Consider the following 23546-nt stretch of genomic DNA (forward strand, 5'->3'; position numbering starts at 1 on the left):
ACACATAATGTTATGGCTCTGATACATTATTTGCTTTGATACATGTTTTTAGCCTAAAATGCTCTGATACATTTGGCTCTGATACATATCATGTATTTGAATATACATTTTATGTTCTAACTCGTTCATGCTGACTTTTGTCGTTTAGTTTTTGTTCTGTAACATTTCAGGATGTAGAGATGCTCAAATGATGCTCTGGTACATTCAACAATGTTCTGATACAAATCTAGCATGAAGTGATGTTAGTAGACATTCAAAGTTCTGAAGCTATCCGAGGGAAGCAGAAATCAGAAGATGTGAATGTTCTAAAAGATCCAGAAATTCAAGTTCTGAAGCTGTCCTGAATGGAAGCAGAAGTCAGAAGCTGTGAATGTTCTGAAGATCAAAGAAATTCAAGTTCTGAAGCTGTCCAATGGAAGCAGAAGTCAGAAGCTATGGATTCTCTGAAGGCAGAAGCTCATATGATCGTCTCTACCGAAATAATCAGGGAAGTCTTTTATTAAAGTTCTTCGAGTATTTATTTCAGGGGGAGATTATTTATCTCAGGGGGAGATTGTTAATCTTAGGGGGAGACATATTCATATGCTTATGCTATAGCTGTGTAATTTGTCTTTTGCCGTCTACTCTTTCTGATCGCAAATTCATATCATTTATATATGTTTTTGTCATCATCAAAAAGGGGGAGATTGTTAGAACAAGATTTGTTCTTATCAATTATCTTAGTTTTGATGATAACAATAATATGAATTTTGCTTAAGATAATATGGTACTCTAATCCAATGCAATTTCCCTTTCAGGAAATATATATAAAGAGTACGCATAATTCAGCGCTCAGAAGATGTGTCTCAAATGGTTCAGCATGCAACATCAGAACATGGTCTGGCAAGACATCAGAAGATGGTCGAAGCAGAATCAGAACATGGGTCTATGGAAGCATCAGAAGAACATGAGATCAGAAGCACTGAAGATCAGAAGATGGTATCACGCTCAGAAGCACTTCAAGGTCAGAAGATGCTGTGCACCAAGCTGTTTGACTCTGATGATATTCAAACGTCGTATTCACAAACATCAGATCAGAAGGAAGTACACGTGGCAGACTACGCTGACTGACAAAAGGAACGTTAAAGCTACTAAAGGCTACGTCAGTAGACACAGCGTGAACAAGGCTCGAGGTAGTTGACAAAAGCGTATAACATTAAATGCAAAGCTGTACGGAACACGCAAAGCATTAAATGCATTCAACGGTCATCTTCTCAACGCCTATAAATATGAAGTTCTAATGAGAAGCAAGGTTAACGATTTCGCACCAATACAATTCAAATTAACTTGCTGAAACGCTGTTCAAATCTAAACTCAGAATCTTCATCTTCATCAAAGCTCACTACATTGCTGTTGTAATATCTTAGTGAGATTAAGCTTAAATTGTAAGAGAAATATCACAGTTGTGATTATCGCTTTTAAGAAGCATTTGTAAACTCTTGAATAGATTACATTAAGTTGTAAGGAACTAGAGTGATCAGTTGATCAGTATACTCTAGGAAGTCTTAGCAGTTGGCTGAGCAGGAAGTCTTGGCAGTTGGCTGAGCAGGAAGTCTTGGCAGTTGGCTGAGCAGAAAGTCTTAGGAGTGAACTAAGCCTAGAGTGATCGTGTTGATCAGTAGACTCTAGAAAAGTCTTAGGAGTGAACTAAGCAGTTGTTCCTGGAGTGATCAGGTTGTGATCAGAAGACTCTGGAAGACTTAGTTGCGGCTAAGTGGAAAACCATTGTAATCCGTGCGATTAGTGGATTAAATCCTCAGTTGAGGTAAATCATCTCTGCGGGGGTGGACTGGAGTAGCTTCGTTAACAGCGAACCAGGATAAAAATAATTGTGCATTTTATTTTTATCGCTCAAGTTTTTAAGTCACACTTATTCAATCCCCCCCTTTCTAAGTGTTTTTCTATCCTTCAGACGGTCCCGCCATAGCCAAGGGGAGAAGCTCGACCCAAGTCAACCAAGCATTAGACCTCGCGAAAATGATCGGGCCATAGACAAGAGGAGCGAGTCCCTCTCAGCAACCAAGCCGTCACAGATCGTAAAGGAAAACGGTGCGTGCGTGCACCGAGCATCAACGTCGAGCGACACGAGCTATAGGAAAAGTGGGGGTCCGGCTACATGAACCCTTTTCCTGCATAGGAAAACACAAAAATAACACACAGGAACCGGTTCCTGCATAGGACAACCCGGTTCCTGGTACAAAAAACTAGAGACTGGCCAAATAAGCAAACTGGGAACCGGTTCCCACCTAGGGACAACCCGGTTCCTGGTACAAAAACACAGAGGCATGCATATTTAAGATAACTGGGAACCGGTTCCTACCTAGGGACAACCCGGTTCCTGTCACAAAATCACAGAGGCCAAAATAACGTGGGAACCGGTTCTTAGCTGGGACGAATCAGTTCCTGACACAAAATCCAGAGGGGAAAAACAACGCAGGAACCGGTTCCCACCTAGGGACAACCCGGTTCCTGGTACAAAAACACAGAGAAGCAATAATTTTGGATTGAGTGGGAACCGGTTCCTGGCTGGGACGAACCGGTTCCTGCTGTAGAAAAATAGGTTTTTATGCATTTTTAAAGCCTCGAAGCCATTCGCACTCAATCCAAAACCGTTCCGACTCGAAATCAAAACAAACAAACATCGAATCTTATACTACACGCAAATCCACAACTCAAAGAGCCTAATGTCAACAAATATGCTAAGTGCGACGCGTCAAGCAATGCGAATATCGAGCGAGAGTGTAACACATGCATTTATACGAACACTTTGAGTACGTCGCAAACAAAACAAATGAACATCAACAATTACGCACACGAAATTACATATTAATCATGGATTCAAACACGAATATCACAATTCATCATCAACAGACATCAATTATATACAACGAACATTAAATCTAACCACAACTCGCATGATCATTATCAATTCGAGCAAAAATGAACAAATTCACCGATCAATCATCATCAATCATACATTAATCAAGAACGAGATATAGATCAAGATTTGAATTCACATAATTATCAACAATTAAGCACTTAATTCAAGGTCCGAAAGCTTACCGGATGAAGATCTAAACCGAAGCACGAACACGAACACGACACGAACGCGAAACGAATGCGAAAGCGAAATCCGAAAGGAAGAGAGTGAGAGAGGCGCGCGAGATCTAGTGATGAGAGGAGAAGAAATTCGAACTTCAAATCTTGACTCTTCAATCCATGTTCTTGATCTTGATGAAAATTGATGAGTTTTGATGAAAGTTTTATGTAATTTGTGGTTTTGATTCAAGAGAATTGAGAGAGAATTGAGAAAAAATGTTTAGGAATTTTTTGGGTGAAGTGAAGTTATGAGAGTTTGTGAAGAAAAATGACTTATATAGTGGAGGTAGCGAAATGTCCAAAACGCCCTTAATTGTCTCTTTTTTGCTCGTTTTCGAGGAAACGCGAACCGGTGCGAATTTTGAGAGCGGGACCGACATCAACCCGAAGATGACTAAAATTTTAGATCATAGCCGCGAGAATCGTCTCAATCGGATAAGCGACGAAGAAATTACGCGCGTTTGAGTGACGAGAAACGCCGATTCATCTGGCGCGACTGTGCAGAATTTTGTGCGTACCGCTCAAAGAATTCGTTAAAACTCCATCTTCGGCTGAAAATCTGAACAAGCATGTGTGATGAAGAATAGAATCTAACGAAATTTCCGAGAGAATGCCGCCGGAATGGACTTCATACGATAAAAATCGAAGAAGTTATGAATTTTCAAACACGGTGCGACATACTCGAAATCACACTTTTTACTGAAACAACGCGACGGCCCTTAAAATGCTGAGCGTTTTCGGTGCACAATCAGCCGACGGTCCGAACATATGAACTCTTGGTAATGATGTCACGGAGCTCCAGTTAAATTTTCGAGCGAATCTGATCAGCGGATTAGGAGATATGAATTTTCTGAGATCCGAAACCCTACATTCAGCACTCTTGTTCACTGCGAAACCTCGAGTAATTTGCAAATCTGACAACCTTCCTCAAAGAACTGGCTTCCGAGCCGAACGCGAAAGTTGTAGATATCGTCGAAACAGTCGGGACCTTGCAAGAATTCAGCTCATATCACATTCAGAATAAGATTTGTGAATTTTCTCGTATTTCCACTATTTAGACCATTTTTCACATTGTGCTTCTTTAAAACCACCAGAACTTTTTATTGTTATTTTTTCACTTTTCAAACGACGAAATAAACGTCGTTAATAACTTATAGCTCAAATTAAAAGGACAAATTTTGGGGTGCAACACAATGCACGGGCCAACAGCCCGTAACTAACGTTTGCACAGGCAACTCCTGTGACTAACATCTTGCACAGATAACCTCTGTGACTAACACCTGTACAAGCCACTACTTATAACCAACCAACAATGAAATGTTCAGTGATATGAGTAAACAGATATAACATTCATTGACCCCTTTAGACTCCTGAACTTCACTTAGTCTTCCAAGAGGATTTCCCACAATAACCGCAGTCACTGTCTTCTCGAGCTTCTGAACTTCACTCGGTCTCTCAAGGTATAATCAAACAACAGTTTGAAGAGTGTTTGTTTACAATTAATTGCTTCTACACAAGCTTAAGTAAACTCAATTAAGTACATCAGAAGATCCTAATACACACAAAGAATATTACATTGTATTGTAGCTTGATGTGTGGTCTTCTGTTCTTCAAGTAGCTTCTTACAGACAACAACCTAAAGCTCTTGAACATCTAAAGCCTTCTTCTTCATAAGCTTTTGATAGCTTGTTTGAACTTGATGAACATCAAAAAGAAGAACGTCTTCATCTTTGATCTTCTGAGAACATATCAGACAACAACCCATGTTCTCTTTTGTTCCAAGATCATTTTGTAACTAACAACATGATGCGAAAGCCATAGAGAGGCAGTTGTTCTAGTTGTTGTTAAGATTGATGGTTTGGTTGTGTTCCAGTGATGGAAGCACTATCACCAGCACCAACAACATTTCAAATCTAATGTTCTTCTTCTTATATAGACATATAAAATAGAGTCGTTGGGAAACTGATGGCTATAGATGAAGAGTCGTTACACAATGATATTAAGAAGTACAGCCACGTCTGTCCTTTTTCCATAAAGCACGCTGAAGGAGAGATAGTGGTATAAAGTGTTTATGTACTTTGTACTTTATCATTGCTAACGGTAAAATTTGTCTTCTCAACTTTAGAGGCTTCTGATGATAGTTTATTGAAGCATGAGTAGAGGAGTGAAACCATCTTCTGATCAGGTCTTCAGTATTTGGAATTTGTCCACTTCGGAACTTTGTCTTCGAAACTGCATGCCTTTATCATGAGAATTCATTCTTCAGAGCTTCAAATCTTCAAAGTCTTCAGAGTTGCGTCTTCATAATCTTTAGCACTTGGTCTTCAGAATTCCTTTGTCTTCAGGAGCCGAATCTTTAGAACTTTAATCTTCAGAACCTTTAGTCTTCAGAATCTTCAGCACTTGTTCCTTCAGAACCTTTAGTCTCCAGAACTTCAATCTTCATAATCTTCGGCACTTCAGAATCTTCGGCACTTGGTTCTTTAGAAGATCACTCATTCAGAATCTCCGCTGGCTTCTGAATCAGATTCACTTCTCAGAAGAGAATCCATAGGATCATTGCAACAATAATATCAGATGTCCTAAGATCTTTCCAATTATGACCAGATACAGAAGCATACCTGCTTCTTCTGAAATGTTTGCGACTTGTGTTACACATAGTAACTTCGCATATAATCTTCAACGCACATCTTGTAGTGTTTGTTTGATCTGATAATTTTGATAAACATAATCTTGCACAGAAACAAACATCACAGTACAAATAGTTCTTTCACAAATACTCCATTGTTATCATCAAAACATAGAGACATATTGCAAAATCAAATCTTGTTCTAACAATCAAGTCCATAATGGAATATTAAAAGTTGTGCACTGTAGCACCTAGAAGCAGCTGACAGATATTCTGACAAAGGCGATCAAGACGGATCAATTTCTCCACTTAAGGGATGGAATTGGTGTTATTAGTTTTGATTAGGAAATCCTAAATTAAGGGATGGTGTTGAAGGGTAATTTAGTATTTTTTTAGTATGTTGCCTATGCAAGTGGCCCTAGTTTTTTGTGTATAAATAGACTAATAGTAGTTGTCATTTATTAATCAATCATTTTCCTTACAGTTTTTGTAGTCGTCATTGCAGAGCATATTTATTCTCTCATTCCTTTTGTTCTTCATAACCTTGTTCACTAACAAAAACTACACCGACAGTTTTGTTAAATGTGCTAAAATACCATAAATTTCAAAATTTTCGATAAAATATTTCATGAATTTTTACCGAAAATTTTGAAATTTCTGGTAAAAAATCATAACTTTCATTGAGTTCTTACCAAAAATTTTGAAAGTTCTGGTAAAAACTCATAACTTTCATTGAGTTTTTACTGAAAATTTTGAAATTTCTGGTAAAAACTCATGTATTTATACCGTAAATTTTTAAAAATTTTGTATAACTTCAAAGATACTGATTTTTTTTTTAAGAAAACCGGTGTAATTTGATATTGGCAATTTTAAAATGATATCAAAATTTTAGAATGTTAACAAAAATTTTCAATAAACTGCCAAAAATTTAGTTTACACATTTTTAGTCCTATTTTACTTGGAAACAATTTTCTTATTAATAAAATATATAAGAGTGACAGCTATAAAATATGAAGTGGCATTTTAAATTCTCTTAGTTATACTCCAAATAATTTAACTAACTTCTTTTAGACTTCAATTACGCATCAATCAAATGATCAACCATTTATATATCATTGTAAAGATAAATTGTCAAAATAAATATTTTAAAACATAAATCACTAAATTAAACTTAAAAAAAAAAGGTAAAAGACCACAAAAAAAAGTAATAACTATTTAATTTCATGAGTTATCTTTCCTCAAATAAACAATATCCACTAAATGGGTCATAAGATTGGTTGGCCTTTAAAATACAAATACAAACATCAATCAAATTGGCATTCATTACAAGACAAATTGGCATTGTCTCGCCAAATCACATTCACAAATATTCTTGACTAAGATAACGTTTATGCAAAATTCACTTTTACTTGTGGCTTAAGATTCAAGAACATGATTCAGATTGGTAGTGAGAGAATAGAGATAAGGAAGTAGTGTCAACTACAAACTCATTGCTGCTATTAACTCACATTTCGCTTTCTTTATCCTTTTCATATACATGCCTTCTTCAAACTCATTTTCATTACCTTAGTTCAAATGTAACACAAACATTTCAAAGTTTATTACTAGTTTTTCTCACATTTCACTGGGCAAGATAAACATAAGTCCAATCTCCGTATTCATATATTTGTTACATTGGTACTCTTTTTTCTTCTCGCTCTTCAATTTATCTATGATTTTTTATAAGGAAATATTAGTGGTTAAGAAAGAAAGCTCTTACGTATAACTCAGGGTGAAGAGGAGCAAAGAGAGTGATGGCTGGGGCATTCAAAAAGTGCATGATGCTGTGTTGTCCCAGCAAGATTGTCTCGGTATGTTGTTTATTCAATTTAAATTATTTAGAAAGGATTTTCTCAACTATATTAGTGTAATTAGGAATTAGGAATTACAATGGATATTTAAAATATATGGATAATATATCATTTGCTACTTGTTATATTAAGTAAAAAAAAAAACATTTGTGTTTGGCTGATATCTTTGCGATATATGATAGTTGAATGTTCAACGATTTTAGAACACTAGTGAGGATGTGTAAAATTTACACGTCACAAAATGTCCTTATGAGAATTTTATCTTTCTTGTATTCAAATTTGAATTTTCAATAAATATATGTTTTTTGTCTCAATTTTTATCAAGATAAATAATTGAATTCAAGACTCGCGAATTTGAAATCATTGCCTCTTCTATGTAATTTAATTAATTTTTTAAAATTTAAATAGTCAATTTTGTTAATCCACAATTTTCAAAATATAACTACAAATAATAAACTAAAAATTTTTTGAAATTTTTTGAATATACGTCTTAAATAATAAAGTATAAAACAAGATATCAAAATATTACTTAAAAAACTAATATTTTAAATTAATAAAATTAAATATTTAAATTATCAACGTACGGATTGGAGTTTAGTTTGGATCGAGCACCAGTATCTCAATTTTGAGCTAATTTTATAAATATTAAAAGTCTAAAAATAATATATATATATATATATATATATATATATATATATATATATATATATATATATATATATATATATATATATATATATATATATATATATAGTGAAAATGAGTAAGTTATTTAAGAGTGTGAGAAAGAATAAGAACCATCAAATTTAAAAAAGAAATGTTCGGATTAAATTATTGATTTTACTAAGGACAAAACTTAGGTACAATTCTTTAGATGTGGTTCTTATTATTTTCCAATGAAAATATGACAAACGTATGATTTCCTCTTAAACATATGCAAGTTTTTCTTATTTTTACTCACTAAATATTATTTAAGTATGTTTGTCATATTTGTATTGGAACATAGTAAGAACCACACCTAAAAAATTGTATTTAAGTTTTGTCATTTTACTAAATCATGTGTCATTAAGAAGAAAGAGAAATTATTAATATAATTATAAAAATATTTTTTTCAACTATTAAATATAATTAAAAGTGGTCTAATGAAAATATAAAAGATTTGAGTCAATTTTATATTTTAAATATTAAATTTTTAAAATGAATATGATTAATTTCGGAAATAAAAATGAAAAATATATAAAATTTGAAAATTATAAGTGAGTTGGGGATGGAGAGATCATGTAATATTGATTTAAATTAAATAGCAATATTTTAAATGAGTTAACTCTTTACCAATTGGGTTAACAATATTTAAAATTTAATATTTAATAGAGTATAGAATAAATTTAAAACTTAAAAATTTAATTTTGATCAAATGCTTAGTAAAACCCTTTCTTTTTAAAACTTTTTCAAACATAAAATCCAAATAATATCTTTATATTAATTAAAGAATTTGAGTTACTTGTAAAACTATATTACCTTAAACTATTTGTTATCAAAAACATTCTAAATGAAACCAGAGAGCTCTAGTAGTTTAGTTAATTACATTGACTTTAAAAAAAAAATCTGATTACAACATCATGCATTAGAATTTAGAAATTGCTCACACCTAAGAGAGAGAGGAGAAAAATAATCTTTTTATTTTTATTTTACAATGGACAAACATTATCTTTATAAAAAACAACCATTGACAAAATGTCATAAAATAAAGAAACATTATCTTTAAGTCTTAGAAAAACATTGCGCATGTTATTAAAAAATTGATTATTAAAATAGAAATAAACAATTGATTATGAAATTGTTCAAACAGCTCATGTGTTATATTTATGCACCAAATTAGTACCCAATGGTGACAGACACATTGAATTGAATTAATTTGATTTTTAAGAAAATTAGAATTCATAGTGCAAAGGTCAACAAGGCACATGCATTGCCATTATAGGTATACCTTGTCCTATCGTTTTCTTTGTGTTCCTATCTCTTCCACTTATTAATTTTAATAAGTCAACTTTTTTAATAAACTATTTTGTCTCTGCTCTAATCATCTATTTATTAAAATAAAATTTTCCCACTTTCTTCCCATTAACTTAGCAATAATGTATAGTATAATCTCCATTCTGTTTTTTCTATAGTGTATGATTATTGTTATAATATTTTAAAAATGATTTAATTTATACAGTTCTAACTTTAAATTTATGTTTCTTCACACTTTTTTTATGAATACATATATTTAAATATTAATGGGTTAAAATAAATATATCTTTTTTATTGAATAACCAAAATGTATTTCACCTAAGTCTCATAATTGATTATTTTATGCTGCCTTTCATTTTCCATCATGCCATTTGTGTTTACAATTTTGGGCCACCGTTACTTTGAATTGGGTGACTATGTTCACAGTATACTACACTAAGCCGCACCTCCCCCAGTCCCCACCCTAAGGTTCCACATTAATTTTTAGTTGTCTTATTTTTTTAATGGTAAAATTCTCACAAATATTGAAAATAAAAAATAATAGATATAAATTTGTGTTTAGGATGTTCTTGTACATTTATTAACTGAATATGTTTACAAATTTATCAGACAAGATTGCAACAGTTATGTATATTTGATACTATTAACTTGTCTATATTTATTGTTTGTTGTTTTTGTTTGCTTGTCCTTCTTATCCTACGGGATGCTCTCTTTTATACTTTAACCTTCAGGTCTTACATTCATTGAGCAGTGACCCTCCAACTCTAACAATTAAGAGGGTTTTCTAACTCCTGCCGTCACAATCATAGCGCGTAACGTCCCCTTCACCAATTTTTGTACATTCCATGCGGCTTATGGGATTACTGTAACCGTCTCACCGACTTGGCACTTCAGCCATCCGACCATGTGCATTTATTCATTGCGTCCAACTTCTCATATCGTCATGTTTTCCTCATGCCGTCCGAACACTAGCTCGCCTGCCAATTTCATTTAGAGCTCTTGCCCTATCCGAGTTTAACCCGTCGAAGTGTTTGGACAAAGAACCCTGTAATTCATCCTCCCGAACAGACGACTTTCTTAGTCGGATGTATGTAGATCTAACGGTCATCTAGCACTGACGTGTGATAGTGGGTTTTCAAATGCAATGACGGGCGCGCAACCCCTCGAATCTCTTCCTCTTTCTTGTGATGATGATTTTTTTATGGGGAAGTTGATGCCATCATGATCCCTTCCTCTAACTACTTCAGCTTCTTATTATAGACCCTTTAAGAGCCCTATTCTTCTTTTTCACTCTTCGTTTTTTTTCCCGCTCCTCCTAAGCCCTGAAGCTTGTTTCGCTTTCTCTGCCCGCTATATTCCCTCCTACAAACCAGGTAATCTTTATTTCACCATATTTGTTTCTTAATTAATTCTTTAGCAATGATTCTTGTACGAGAGTGTGACGATTCAGAGAATGTATCTTTTCCCCAAAATGCTTAAGAGAGAAGCAAACTCTAGGTTGAATGCATGAAAGAGTGTGAGGGTCATTTAGGTAGGTAGAATTTGAGCAGATTATTAGGGAGGTTTATGGTGATATTTTCACCTCTTAGCGACACTGACTCAGATTCCATCTCATCAGGTTACGAAGAACTTTGAATGGAGATGAACGGGTTCTATGTTGATTCAGAGGTTTTAAGCTACATCCATAGTACGTCCGATGCTAGTTATATCGCTAAGCTTCATTCTTTCCCATTACAGCCCCCACCGTCCTAGGTCGTGGAGGTTCTGGCAACAGCTTGAGAAGGTATACTTCACGCAATGTATGTGCTCGCTTTGCATTGAGTGGAGTGTATACCTCGGGGGTATTAGCGTAAGGCCTCCAGGATGGTCCCGTGGCGAGTCTGTCTCTAGACATGTGCCTCAGATGATCCTTTCTTTGTTTGGATGCCTCCGGCCTGGTTTGGGATCTTTCTTTAGCATCTCGAGATCTCTTTTTCATTTTACTTTCCTCACCCTTGATGTAACATTTGTCCTTATTCATCACTTCGTCCATACAGACGACTGACTTCTAAGCAAGAGAATCATTGAAATGGTCGGCCCTTAATCCGTTTTAGAGGATCCCACAAAAATTTCTTGATTCGGGTGCGAAACCTTTTTGGTTTCGTCATTAAACTGCACCATGTATTCACAGAAGGACTCGGAGGGGCCCTGGCGTACATTGAATATACTGGTTGTGGACACCTTCCCGTGTTTACTAGAAGTGAAATGCTGCACCATCTTCCGGGTTAGGTCTTGATACCCTATAACCGAGAACCTTGGCAGGGTCATGTACCAGCGGAAGGCCACATCCTTGAATGTTCCTGCCATGAGCTTGCACTTCAGGGAATCAGAAGCATCGACTACCGCCATTTGATTGTTAATGGATATGATATGTTCATGTGGGCCACTCTTGTCATCGAAGGATAATAGGTGTTATTAGCAGTGAAATGTTGCACCATCTTCCGGGTTAGGTCTTGATAACCGATAAACAAGCACCTTGGCAGGGTCATGTACCAACGGATGGCCACATCCTTGAATGTTCCTGCAATGAGCTTGTACTTCAGGGAATCAGAAGCGTCGACTATCGCCATTTGATTGTTAATGGATATGATATGTTCATGTGGGCCACTCATGCCATCGAAGGATGCCAAGTGTTACTAGCAGTGAAATGATGCACTATCTTCTGGGTTAGGTCTTGATACCCGATAACCGAGCACCTTGGCAGGGTCATGTACCAGCAGAAGGCCGCATCCTTGAATGTTCCTCCCATGAGCTTGCACTTCAGGGAATCAGAAGCGTCGTTTACCGCCATTTGATTGTTAATGGATATGATATGTTCATGTGGGCCACTCTTGCCATCGAAGGATACCAAGTGTTACTAGCAGTGAAATGCTGCACCATCTTCTGGGTTAGGTCTTGATACCCGATAACCGAGCACCTTGGTAGGGTCATGTACCAGCGGAAGGCCGCATCCTTGAATGTTCCTGCCATGAGCTTGCACTTCAGGGAATCAGAAGCGTCGACTACTGCTATTTGATTGTTAATGGATATATGATATGTTCATGTGGGCCACTCTTGCCATCGAAGGATACCAAGTGTGGCGGTTTGAAGTTTTTCGAAATTAAGTTGTCTGATATTTCTACTGCTAGCGGCTGGGGGTCTAGTAATTCTTCTTTTGCATCCCCGTCTGGTTGACTTTGAGCCTGGAGTGTCTAAAAACTATCTTGCAGGGCTTCGTTCTTTTGTCACAGAGCCTCCACGACTACCAGCAGGTGTGTCATGTCTGGAGGAGGATCCTAATCACTTCTCCTGGGATGACCATGACATTTTTGAAAAATGTGAGTTGTGGGATTGATGTGCGGACTAGGAAAATTTTACCTAGGCCTCATGGTGGGCGCCAAATATTCCTAAGAAACACTTTTGGATAGTCTTCCCGAAGTTAATCATACGAGACCGTAACAGTTCTATATATTCGAGGCTATTAGCTTGTCTGTACTTTTTGTACTGTTGTTTTTGTTTGCTTGTCCTTTTCTCATATTGGTGGCTCGTTTTTATACTTTAACCTTAAGGCCTTGCATTCAATGAACAAGACCCTCCAACTCTAACGATTAAGAGGATTTTCTAACTACCGCTGTCACAATCATGGCGCGTAACGTTCCCTTCACCAATTTTTGTAACTCCCATGTGGCTTTTGGGATTACTGTAACCATCTCAATGACTTGGCACTCCGACCATCCGACTATTTGCATTTATTCATCGCGTCTGGCTTCCCTTATCGACCGCTTCCTTCGTACCGTCTAAATACTAGCTCGTTTGCCGATTTCATTTAAAGTTCTTGCTATATCCGAGTATCAACCATTTCTGAAAATTCCAAAGTGTACAAAACAAAAAATGTTTTTTAGTTATTTAATATTGTTTATTTTTTTATGAGAATATGTCTTAGAGTGATGAACTATGCTTCACCGAAGTATTTATATTTGTTGGTGCACAATGAATAAAGATGGTGACAAAGAGAATAAAGGAATAACGGCGCAAAAGAGATGAGAGAATAAATGTTGTATTCTACTATTAATGATAGCTATTACAAGGCTATTTATAAGAAAAGAAAATCTTGCCACATAAGCCCTAAAACAGTAAACTTAGTGAACAAGTCTAAGGTACAAACAGTACAGTACTACAAAATACTAAAGTACCTTTACTACTAAACAACTAAGCTAATGGGACCCAGATAACATCTTCTGGTCAATACTATCTTCTGAGTAACCATCAGAAGATCAGTCCATCTTCTGAATATTGAATTACTCTTCAATACCATCCCTTAATTCATATTCTTCAATCAAAGCTGACAACGCCAATTCCATCCCTCAAGAGCAGAAATTGATCCGTCTTGATCGCCTTTGTCAGAACATCAACCAACTGCTTCTGGGTGCTGCAGTGCACAACTTCTAATGTTCCATTCTGGACTTGGCTTCTCAAGAAATGATACTTAGTCTCAATATGCTTGCTTCTTCCGTGTAACACCGGATTCTTGGCAAGATTGATTGCAGACTTGTTATCAATCATCAGCTTCAGAGGCTTCTTCACTCTAATCTTCAGATCTTCTAATAGATTCAGAAGCCACACAGTTTGACATGCAGCTACAGCGCCTGCGATGTACTCAGCTTCACAGGTTGATAGAGCAACAACAGGTTGCTTCTTGGAACTCCAAGAGATAGGACCTCCCAGAAACATGAACAAATATCCAGAAGTACTCCTTCTATCAACTCTGTCTCCATACCAATCAGAATCAAAATAACTCAATAACTCTGATTCTTCCTTTCTCCCAGAAGGAAACAATATGCCATATTTCAAAGTTCCCTTGACATATCTCAAGATTCTGACAGCAGCTTGGTAATGGGACCACTTAGGTTTACTCATGAACCTACTAACCTATCCAACTGCATAACATATATCAGGCCTGGTATTACACAAATACCTTAGAGAACCAACCAGCTGTTTGAAGATCGTAGCATCAACATCTTCACCTTCAGAATCAGAGTCCAACTTCTGATTCGTTTCTGACGGTGTAACAGCAGCTTTGCAATTCTCCAGCTTGAATTTCTTCAGAAGTTCTAACTCATACTTCAACTGATGCAGAATGATTCCATCTTCTGAGTACAGAATCTCCATCCCTAGAAAATATGACATTTTCCCAAGGTCTGTAATCTCAAACTCATTCATCAGCACCTTCTTGAACTTCATCAGATCTTCTGGACAACTCCCCGTAAGCAATATGTCATCAACATAAAGACACAACATAATCATATTGCTTTCAGAATGTTGCACATAGACTCCATATTCCATCTCACACTTCTGAAACCCTTGCTTCTTGAAAAATGAATCAATCTTCAAATTCCAAGCTCTGGGTGCTTGCTTCAATCCATACAGAGCTTTGTGTAATTTGTACACCATCCCTTCCTTATTCTTTTTCACAAAGCCAGGGGGTTGTGACACATATACCTCCTCTTGTAATGGACCGTTCAGAAATGCAGACTTTACATCCAGATGCATCAAGGACCATCCTCTGTTTGCAGCTAACGAATCACCAGCCTGATTGTTTCATGTCTAGCTACAGGAGCAAACACCTCAAAGTAATCTAGTCCAGGTTTCTGAAGAAAACCTCTAGCCACTAGCCTCGCTTTATGTTTACCAACTGATCCATCTGGCTTTAGCTTTACCTTGAAAACCCATCTGACGCTGATGGCTTTCTTCTTCTTTGGAAGTTCTGTCAGCTTCCAAGTTTTGTTTCTTTCTATAGCCTCAAGTTCTTCTTTCATGGCATTCAGCCAGACCTTCTTCTTGAGCGCTTCTTCTATACTCACTGGTTCAGAATCTACTAACATAGCACACTGAATGACCTCTCCTTCTGAGTCAACTTCTGTGTCTTGCAACATGTCAAAATATGCAAACCTTCTTGGTATAGTTCTGACTCTTTGTGGTCGCTGAGCTACTTTAGAGTCAGCTACTCCAGAGTCACCACCTCCATGATCATCTCCAGAAGCTTGTCCTCCAGACCCTATGTCTTCAGAGCTTTCCCTTCCAGAATCATGACTACCACCAGAATCTGGATCATCATCAGAATCTAGATCAGAATCAGATTCTCCATCTGACTCATCTTCAGAAGATGCTTCATCTTCTGACTCGTCTTCAGAAGATTCTTCATCTTCTGACTCTAACTTTTCTTCAAAAGTTATCTCTACATCAGAAGTTGGTTGAGACTCTCTCCAATCCCAAACTTCTGATTCCTTCACAATGACGTCTCTGCTGACTTCAACTTTGTTAGTTTCTGGACAATAGAGCTTGTATGCACCTGTACTGTGGTACCCCACCAATAACATCATTTTGCTTCTATCATCCAGCTTCTTCCTTCTAGCTTCTGGAACGTGTTTGTAAAACACAGAACCAAAAACCTTCAGATGACTAACACTCTGCTTCTCCTTAGTCCACTTCTCTAAAGGAACAATTTCCTTCAGCCTCTTCGTTGGACACCTATTAAGCACATATGCTGCAGTAGCAACAGCTTCTCCCCATAGATTATGAGGAAGCTTCTTCTCTTTAAGCATACTTCTCGTCATATCAAGCAAAGTACGGTTTCTACGTTCAGCAAGACCATTGTGTTGAGGAGTATAGGGAGCAGTAACTTCATGCTCAATCCCATTATCATCACAAAACTTCTGGAATTCTGTAGAGTTATACTCGCCTCCACCATCCGTTTTGAGAATCTTTATCTTCTGACCACTCTGCTTCTCAGCCTTCACCTTGAACTTCTGGAATTCTGTAAACACCTCTTTCTTAAACTTAATGAGAGTTATCCACGTCATTCTTGTGAACTCATCCACAAAAGACACAAAATACCTATTTCCTCCAAGTGAAGGTTCTGGCAATGGTCCACACACATCAGAGTGCACTACTCCCATAGCATGCTTTGCTCTTGGAGCAACTTCTGATACAAATGGCAATTTGGGTTGCTTGCCTTTCATGCATACCTCACATGACTTCTCAGGCTTCACAATCTTTGGAATGCCACGTACGAGCTTCTTAGAACTTAGATGCCCCAGGCTTCTATAGTTCAAGTGCCCCAACCTCTTGTGCCACAGCTTACTATCACTTTCTGAGCCTTCAGCACTCAGACACTCTATTTCAGCTGTTTCTACATTCACCTTGAATATTCTGTTGCTTCCCTGTTCAGATTACATAATCAACTTCTGATTGGAATAATACAACTTCAAGAGGTTATTCTTCATAACAACTGAGAAACCTTTCTCAATGAGCTGACCCACACTCATCAGATTGCTTCTGATTCCAGGAACATACCAAACGTCTTTGATCAGAACAGTCTTTCCATTCTTCACTTTGACTTTGACATTTCCCATACCTTCTGCATATAGGTACTTATCATCAGCACATCTGATCTTTGTCCTCCTTTCAGAGTCAAAGTCTATCAGCCATTGTTTGTTTCCAGTCAAGTGATTTGAACACCCAGTGTCCATATACCACCACTCTGACGAACGTATTTCGTCAGACTCTGAAGCCATCAATAGCACAGGTTCATCATCTGAACCTCCTCTGGCTATATTTGCTTCTTCTGATCTCCTTCCTTTGTTTGCCAAACAGTCTCTAGCAAAGTGGCCAAACTGTTTGCCACAGTAACATTGAACTTTCTTCTTATCCTTTCCCTTCTGATATCTCTTCTCATCAGAAGTTGAGGCTTCCTTCTGGAATCTATCACCTCGTCTATGCTTCTGGTCCTTCTTGACAAAAGAAGCCTTCAGAGCTTGCTCAACTTCTCTCTCAGAAGTTCTCTCAGTCAGACGCAACTCTTGTGCTTCTAAACTGCTTTGCAACTCTTCTATTCTCATGGTTTCCAGATCTTTAGAATGTTCAATAGATACAACAATATAATCAAATTGAGGAGTAAGTGACCTCAATATCTTCTCTATGATTACTTGTTTAGAAAGAGTTTCTCCACAAGCCTTCATCTCATTAGTGATCACAATCACTCTAGAGATATACTTATAGACTTTCTCATTGTTCTTCATGTTGAGATTTTCATATTGCTTTCTCAGGGATTGAAGCTTCACCTTCTTTACTGATACGTCACCACCGTAACACCTGACCAGTATATCCCACGCCTCCTTAGACGTCATAGCATCAGAAATCTTCTCAAACACATTCACATCCACACACTGATGGATGAAGAACAACGCCTTTTGATCTCTCTTGTTTGTTTCCCTCTGCGCTTCTCTTTGTTCTTCCGTTGCATCCGCTGCAACCGGAACATATCCTCTAGTGACAAGATCTAAAACATCTAGAGCACCAAATAATACACGCATTTGAATCATCCATCTATTCCAGTTTTTACCATCAAGAACTGGAAGTTTGGTATTCAAGTTGCTTCCACTCATCTTTAAACTTGTGCAGACAAAAACAGATTTCACTCACACTCACACAGTGTTTCCCAACCCACAAACAACCAAGAAAAATGTGATTCAACACAACTTTGTTTCCCAGAAACAAAATCAATCACATAGTCACACAACCTCACGTTCACTCGTGTTTCCCTGTGTTTGGAACCGGAGCTCTAGATACCAATTGTTGGTGCACAATGAATAAAGATGGTGACAAAGAGAATAAAGGAATAACGGCGCAAAAGAGATGAGAGAATAAATGTTGTATTCTACTATTAATGATAGCTATTACAAGGCTATTTATAAGAAAAGAAAATCTTGCCACATAAGCCCTAAAACAGTAAACTTAGTGAACAAGTCTAAGGTACAAACAGTACAGTACTACAAAATACTAAAGTACCCTTACTATTAAACAACTAAGCTAATGGGACCCAGATAACATCTTCTGGTCAATACTATCTTCTGAGTAACCATCAGAAGATCAGTCCATCTTCTGAATATTGAATTACTCTTCAATAATATTTACCTCCTTCAGAAACACCGACGAAAATTAAATTTACAACGTCCATAAACAAATTCAATAGAAGAAAAATTATTCTTATTGTCATTTTTGTATAGCAATTAATATGAAAGCCATAAAAAGTATTAATACACATATTTCTGATAATAAGAACAAATCTTGGAAATTATGCTTTTAGTCTGGGTTCAATTACTCATCTGATTGTACATCTACTATTATGCTAGTAATAGACTATCATAAAGCACAATAATTCTTTTTTGAAAAAATAAAACGAGACGTCCTTATCCAAGACTTGACCACAAATATAAATACATTAATTTATTACTCATTCCAATTTTGATTACAAATAAAATAGAGTAATAAAAAATAGAATTCATTGAATAGTTTTCTTATTGATATTATTTAATAAAGTAAAAATAACTTTTTTCAACCAAAAATATATAAAATAAAATTAAACATTTCAATATTCTAGAATTTAATTAAATATATACTTTTATCCAATCTTTTAATGTTATTTTAATGTTATATCATTATTTTAAATTATTATTAATTTATTTAAAAAAATTCCATCTTAAATTAAATAAAAAATATTTTTTTCTTATATTTCATTCTAGAACAATTAATTAATTTTATACGATTATCAATATAAACAAAAAAAAATATAAAAATTTAAAATATGTTGCACTGCTTGTCATTGAATGACGTGTATCTCATTAAATCATTCATATATTTTTAAAATACTAATATGACATAATAATGAATAAAGTTTTCCATTGAACAAAAATTATTTTAAATTAAAATTATAAGTAATTTTAAATATTTATTTTAAAAATATATTTGAGTCAAGACAAAGCATTGAACACTAGTTTATTCGTGTCAACAACAACAACAACAAATTAGTATATTACAAACCGTGTTAAGTGGCACACCAAGCGCAAGTCTTGTTTTCTTTTTGTGGTTTCCCTTCATAACTACCGCGTCAATTTTTCTTCCCTATTCTCTTACAAATCTCACCAGTATCACACAGGAACCACACCAACAACCAAAAAAAAAACAACAACAAGGTCTGTCTATACTCTAGATGCGATTCTTTTCTAATTCCTTCACCAGAGATTCAAATCATGCAATAAGTCAATAACAACAAGTTTAATATCACGTCACAATCACATAAATTTTGATCTATCATATGAATTTCGAGAATGATCTGAAATTATTGATTCGTTGTTTTCGTGCTGATTTCTTTTAACTGAAACCGTTTTTTTTTGTTTCGTTTGTGTTTTTTTGAACGAAATCAGAAAGAAGACATGGCTGCAGAATCGTACGATGAAACTATCGCATCGCTGACCAAACTTCTCCAGTAAGAAGAAGAAAAATCTCTCTCTCTCTCTCCTCTTTCTCTCTCTCTCGTGATGGTGGTTCGTTTCGGTTATTGATAGTGTCACGCGGGGTCCACACGCACCGCATCGTACGCCTTGTTTTCTGTGCAATGTAACGGTTTCCGTTTCATTTTAATTTTCAGGGAGAAAGCTGAGCTAGGCAGCATCGCCGCCATTAAGATCAGGGAGCTCACGGCGGAGTTAGAGGCCACCGCTGCTAAACCGTTTAACCCGGATGACAGGATCCGATCCGGCTTCATCCAATTCAAAACTGAGAAATTCGAGTACGTTTTTCTACAATCATTTTTTCCATTCATACATAGTTAGAAAGATTCTTGTTTCAAACGTAACTATTCGAATTGGATAAAATTCCTTGAAATATACTTTCGTGTTGAAAAAATAGATCGAAAAAGAACAAAAAAAATTGATACTGAAAGTGAAAGACAACGTAGTCTATTTTGTCTTGTCATCTTATAATAGAGTGTGATTATTCATGGTTAAGCTAATCGAAAATGAATAAATTAAGTAATTAAAGTTCAATTTCAAGTAATTCACATTAAAATTTAGTCTTTTTGTAAAAGATTTAACTTTTAATTGGTAAGGGAAAGTACATTTTACTGAAATGTTGGTGGGTGCTGTACGTCTTCTTTTCAGGAAAAATCCTGATCTGTACGGTGAACTTGCCAAAGGCCAGAGCCCAAAGGTTTAGCTTTTTTTATCATCATTATATTTCACACCAATTAATTTTAATTATTTATTCATACATCTTCTTGTTTCTTATCTGATGAACAGTAATTATATTATATTGGTTTCATAATCATTGCAGTTTTAAATTATTTGATTTAAATACTAATTATAGTATAGGAAAACAAAAGCATTGACTTAAAATTAGCATCATTATAGTATAAAGTTTTTTTTTAATGGATAGTAGATGTACTATTGTATGACTAATGATTAAATTGCACATGCAGTTTATGGTGTTTGCTTGCTCAGATTCAAGAGTTTGTCCCTCCCACATTTTGGATTTCCAACCAGGTGAAGCTTTTGTGGTCAGAAACATTGCCAACATGGTTCCACCATATGACAAGGTTCACTTTTGTTACTACCTTTATCCTCAATAATGGATTTTGTAGTATTTAAATATGAATTGTGAAAACATAAATACTATAAAACATATGTCAAATATAATGTATAGTTTATATTGCATTTTTACACTTAATATTTTACTATTTTAATGTCAATGTTAATTTTCGTCTTTTTGAATTGGTTATTTGATCTTTGAATTGGGACAGGAAAGTCTGACTGGCCTTTCTGATTTTGCAGACCAAGTATTCGGGAGCAGGGGCGGCCATTGAATATGCTGTGTTACATTTAAAGGTACTGATTTGTTTTTACTCATAATTCATAAACCTGTCCTTTATCACCATATAATATTATAAAAATACCTTATTGTTATTTTATATTAAATTATAATGCGAAATTATATACTATATGATGAGTCACATTCAAATGTAGAAAGTTTGGTAGTGGAAGCCATTTCACATTCTTATGTTATGTTATGTTGCATTATTTCTTGGGTCCACACGCATATCACAATTAGCATATATCTTTATATAAAGTTCAAATATAATTTAATCAACGTACTTATATCATTTTAAAATTCTTTTTATTAGTATTGATGAACAAAATGTCTTTATCTAAAACTATAATATAGCATTTTACTTTTTTGTTTTTGAATTCTAAAATGTATGCCTTAGGTGGAGAATATTGTAGTAATTGGACACAGCTGCTGTGGAGGTATCAAGGGCCTCATGTCTATCCCAGATGATGGGACCACCGCAAGGCAAGTTTTTGTTAATTATTCTCTTTTATTAAAAAGTGATAAAGTATTTTTATGAGTATTAGAATAATTACATGTGATGAAAACTTAATTAATTAATTTAAAATATTATGATAGCTTTTCATAACTTCCAAGTATATTGTTGATTCACAGATCAACTTTTCATTACAAAGTTGAAATGTTAAGTATACTTATCAATCACATGTCAGCCTAATAATTAATCTTAGTTAATAAGCAATAAACAAAATGATCTATCTCCATTGGTTTATCAAAAGCAACAACTTTTTGAAAAAAATAATTCTTTGGGAATATACCAAGTACTACATTACTACATATTAGAACCTTTTTGGCCAGAATATCAATAACCAATAGTTAATTATACATAGAAAAATACAAGTGTATAATTGAAAGAAAAATATATATATGTTAAACGAAACGACAACGTATCATCATTCACGTGAAAGTTAATTTATAGATATGATATGATTCTCTTATCAAGGATTTTTTTAAATGTAGTAATTCTTAAAGTCCTCACTCATTAACTAAACATTGGATCTATACATTCTTGCATGTATAATATTTGTGATTTTCATGAACTTAACTTTGGTAACATAACAAAATCATGTGGAAAATAATTAAATAATTCTCTTCTTCCATAATCTTAACAGTGATTTCATAGAAAATTGGGTTCAAATATGTAATCCAGCAAGGTCCAAGACTAAAACAGATAGCAGCTTAAGCTTCGCTGAGCAGTGTACAAACTGTGAAAAGGTAAACAAATTAATTTGTTTATTTTGTGACTTAATAATGGATTAAATTAAATGTAGTGATTAAAATTGTAATTTAATATTCTAAATAAAATGCAGGAAGCTGTGAATGTATCTCTTGGGAATTTATTGACTTATTCATTTGTGAGAGAAGCTGTTTTGAAGAAAACCCTTGCTTTGAAAGGAGCACATTACAATTTTGTTAATGGCACTTTTGAGCTTTGGGATTTGAACTACAATGTTTTGCCCTCTGTGGCCATTTAAGGGTCTCTCTCCAACAAGAAAGTAAAGTTGCAGTACATATCATGAACTAGTCTTTGGAAGAGTATTTTGTCGGTGGTAATTGGTAAACCACCAATAAAGAAACATGCATTCAGCAGTAATAATGTTTTGTCAACAAACAATGATAAATAAAGTATTTTTGTTTTCTGTCCGCATATTTTCTTGGTTTATGCATTGATCTCTTTTCATTTTAATTTAATTTTTTTTACTATATGATGTTGTGAAAAAACTAATATAATTAAAGAGATTTTCTTTATCCATCTCCTAACTTACTTGGTCACCTCTGGTGAATTTACTAAAATACTTCCTGTTTCGAAAATGCATTTCCAAAAACGTGCTTTTATTAAAAAAAAGTGTTTTCGGATATGTACTTCCGAAAACCTGTTTTTTTTAATGAAAAACAATGATTTCGAAATATACATCCGAAATAAAGTTGTTTGTCAGAAAATTGGTGTATTCGGAAGTTCATCTCCGAATTCACCCCCTTGGAAGAATTCGGAAACGTTCTTCCGAAATAAGGTCTGGACAGAAGAAAAATAACAAACAACAACGATTTGATTTATTTAACGGTTGAAGATTACATTTATCACATTATATAAAAGTAAAGTTACATATTGTTAAACACTGGTAGGTGAGGATGAGTCAACATTTTGATAACGTCGTCCC

General features: G+C 35.2%; 1 protein-coding gene across 2 annotated transcripts; it reads left to right on the plus strand.

Moving 5' to 3' along the window:
- Nucleotides 1–7254: 7254 nt before the first annotated feature.
- On the plus strand, nt 7255–23035 carry LOC131650763 (carbonic anhydrase 2-like). 2 transcript variants are annotated; one of them, XM_058920469.1, is made up of 10 exons: nt 7255–7444; nt 7538–7617; nt 19911–19972; nt 20135–20275; nt 20646–20694; nt 20963–21079; nt 21315–21368; nt 21749–21834; nt 22500–22602; nt 22698–23035. In XM_058920469.1, exons 2-10 carry the CDS (start codon nt 7561–7563, stop codon nt 22860–22862), a joined length of 834 nt encoding a protein of 277 aa, XP_058776452.1. In that variant the 5' UTR covers nt 7255–7444; nt 7538–7560; the 3' UTR covers nt 22863–23035. The 2 variants fall into 2 exon arrangements, with proteins under 2 accessions (XP_058776452.1, XP_058776453.1); XM_058920470.1 differs by lacking the exons at nt 7255–7444; nt 7538–7617 and adding an exon at nt 19485–19679.
- Nucleotides 23036–23546: the final 511 nt, after the last annotated feature.

Source organism: Vicia villosa, linkage group LG2 (assembly GCF_029867415.1).
Source record: "Vicia villosa cultivar HV-30 ecotype Madison, WI linkage group LG2, Vvil1.0, whole genome shotgun sequence".
In the NCBI taxonomy this organism is placed as follows: Eukaryota; Viridiplantae; Streptophyta; class Magnoliopsida; order Fabales; family Fabaceae; genus Vicia; species Vicia villosa.

Bases quoted from the DNA above. Each gene is read 5' to 3' on its own strand.
- LOC131650763 (XM_058920469.1), top strand. From the start codon at position 7,561: ATGGCTGGGGCATTCAAAAAGTGCATGATGCTGTGTTGTCCCAGCAAG. The intron at 19,973-20,134 runs GTAAGAAGAAGA...TTTAATTTTCAG, and splicing joins TCGCTGACCAAACTTCTCCA to GGAGAAAGCTGAGCTAGGCA. The intron at 21,369-21,748 runs GTACTGATTTGT...TGTATGCCTTAG, and splicing joins ATGCTGTGTTACATTTAAAG to GTGGAGAATATTGTAGTAAT.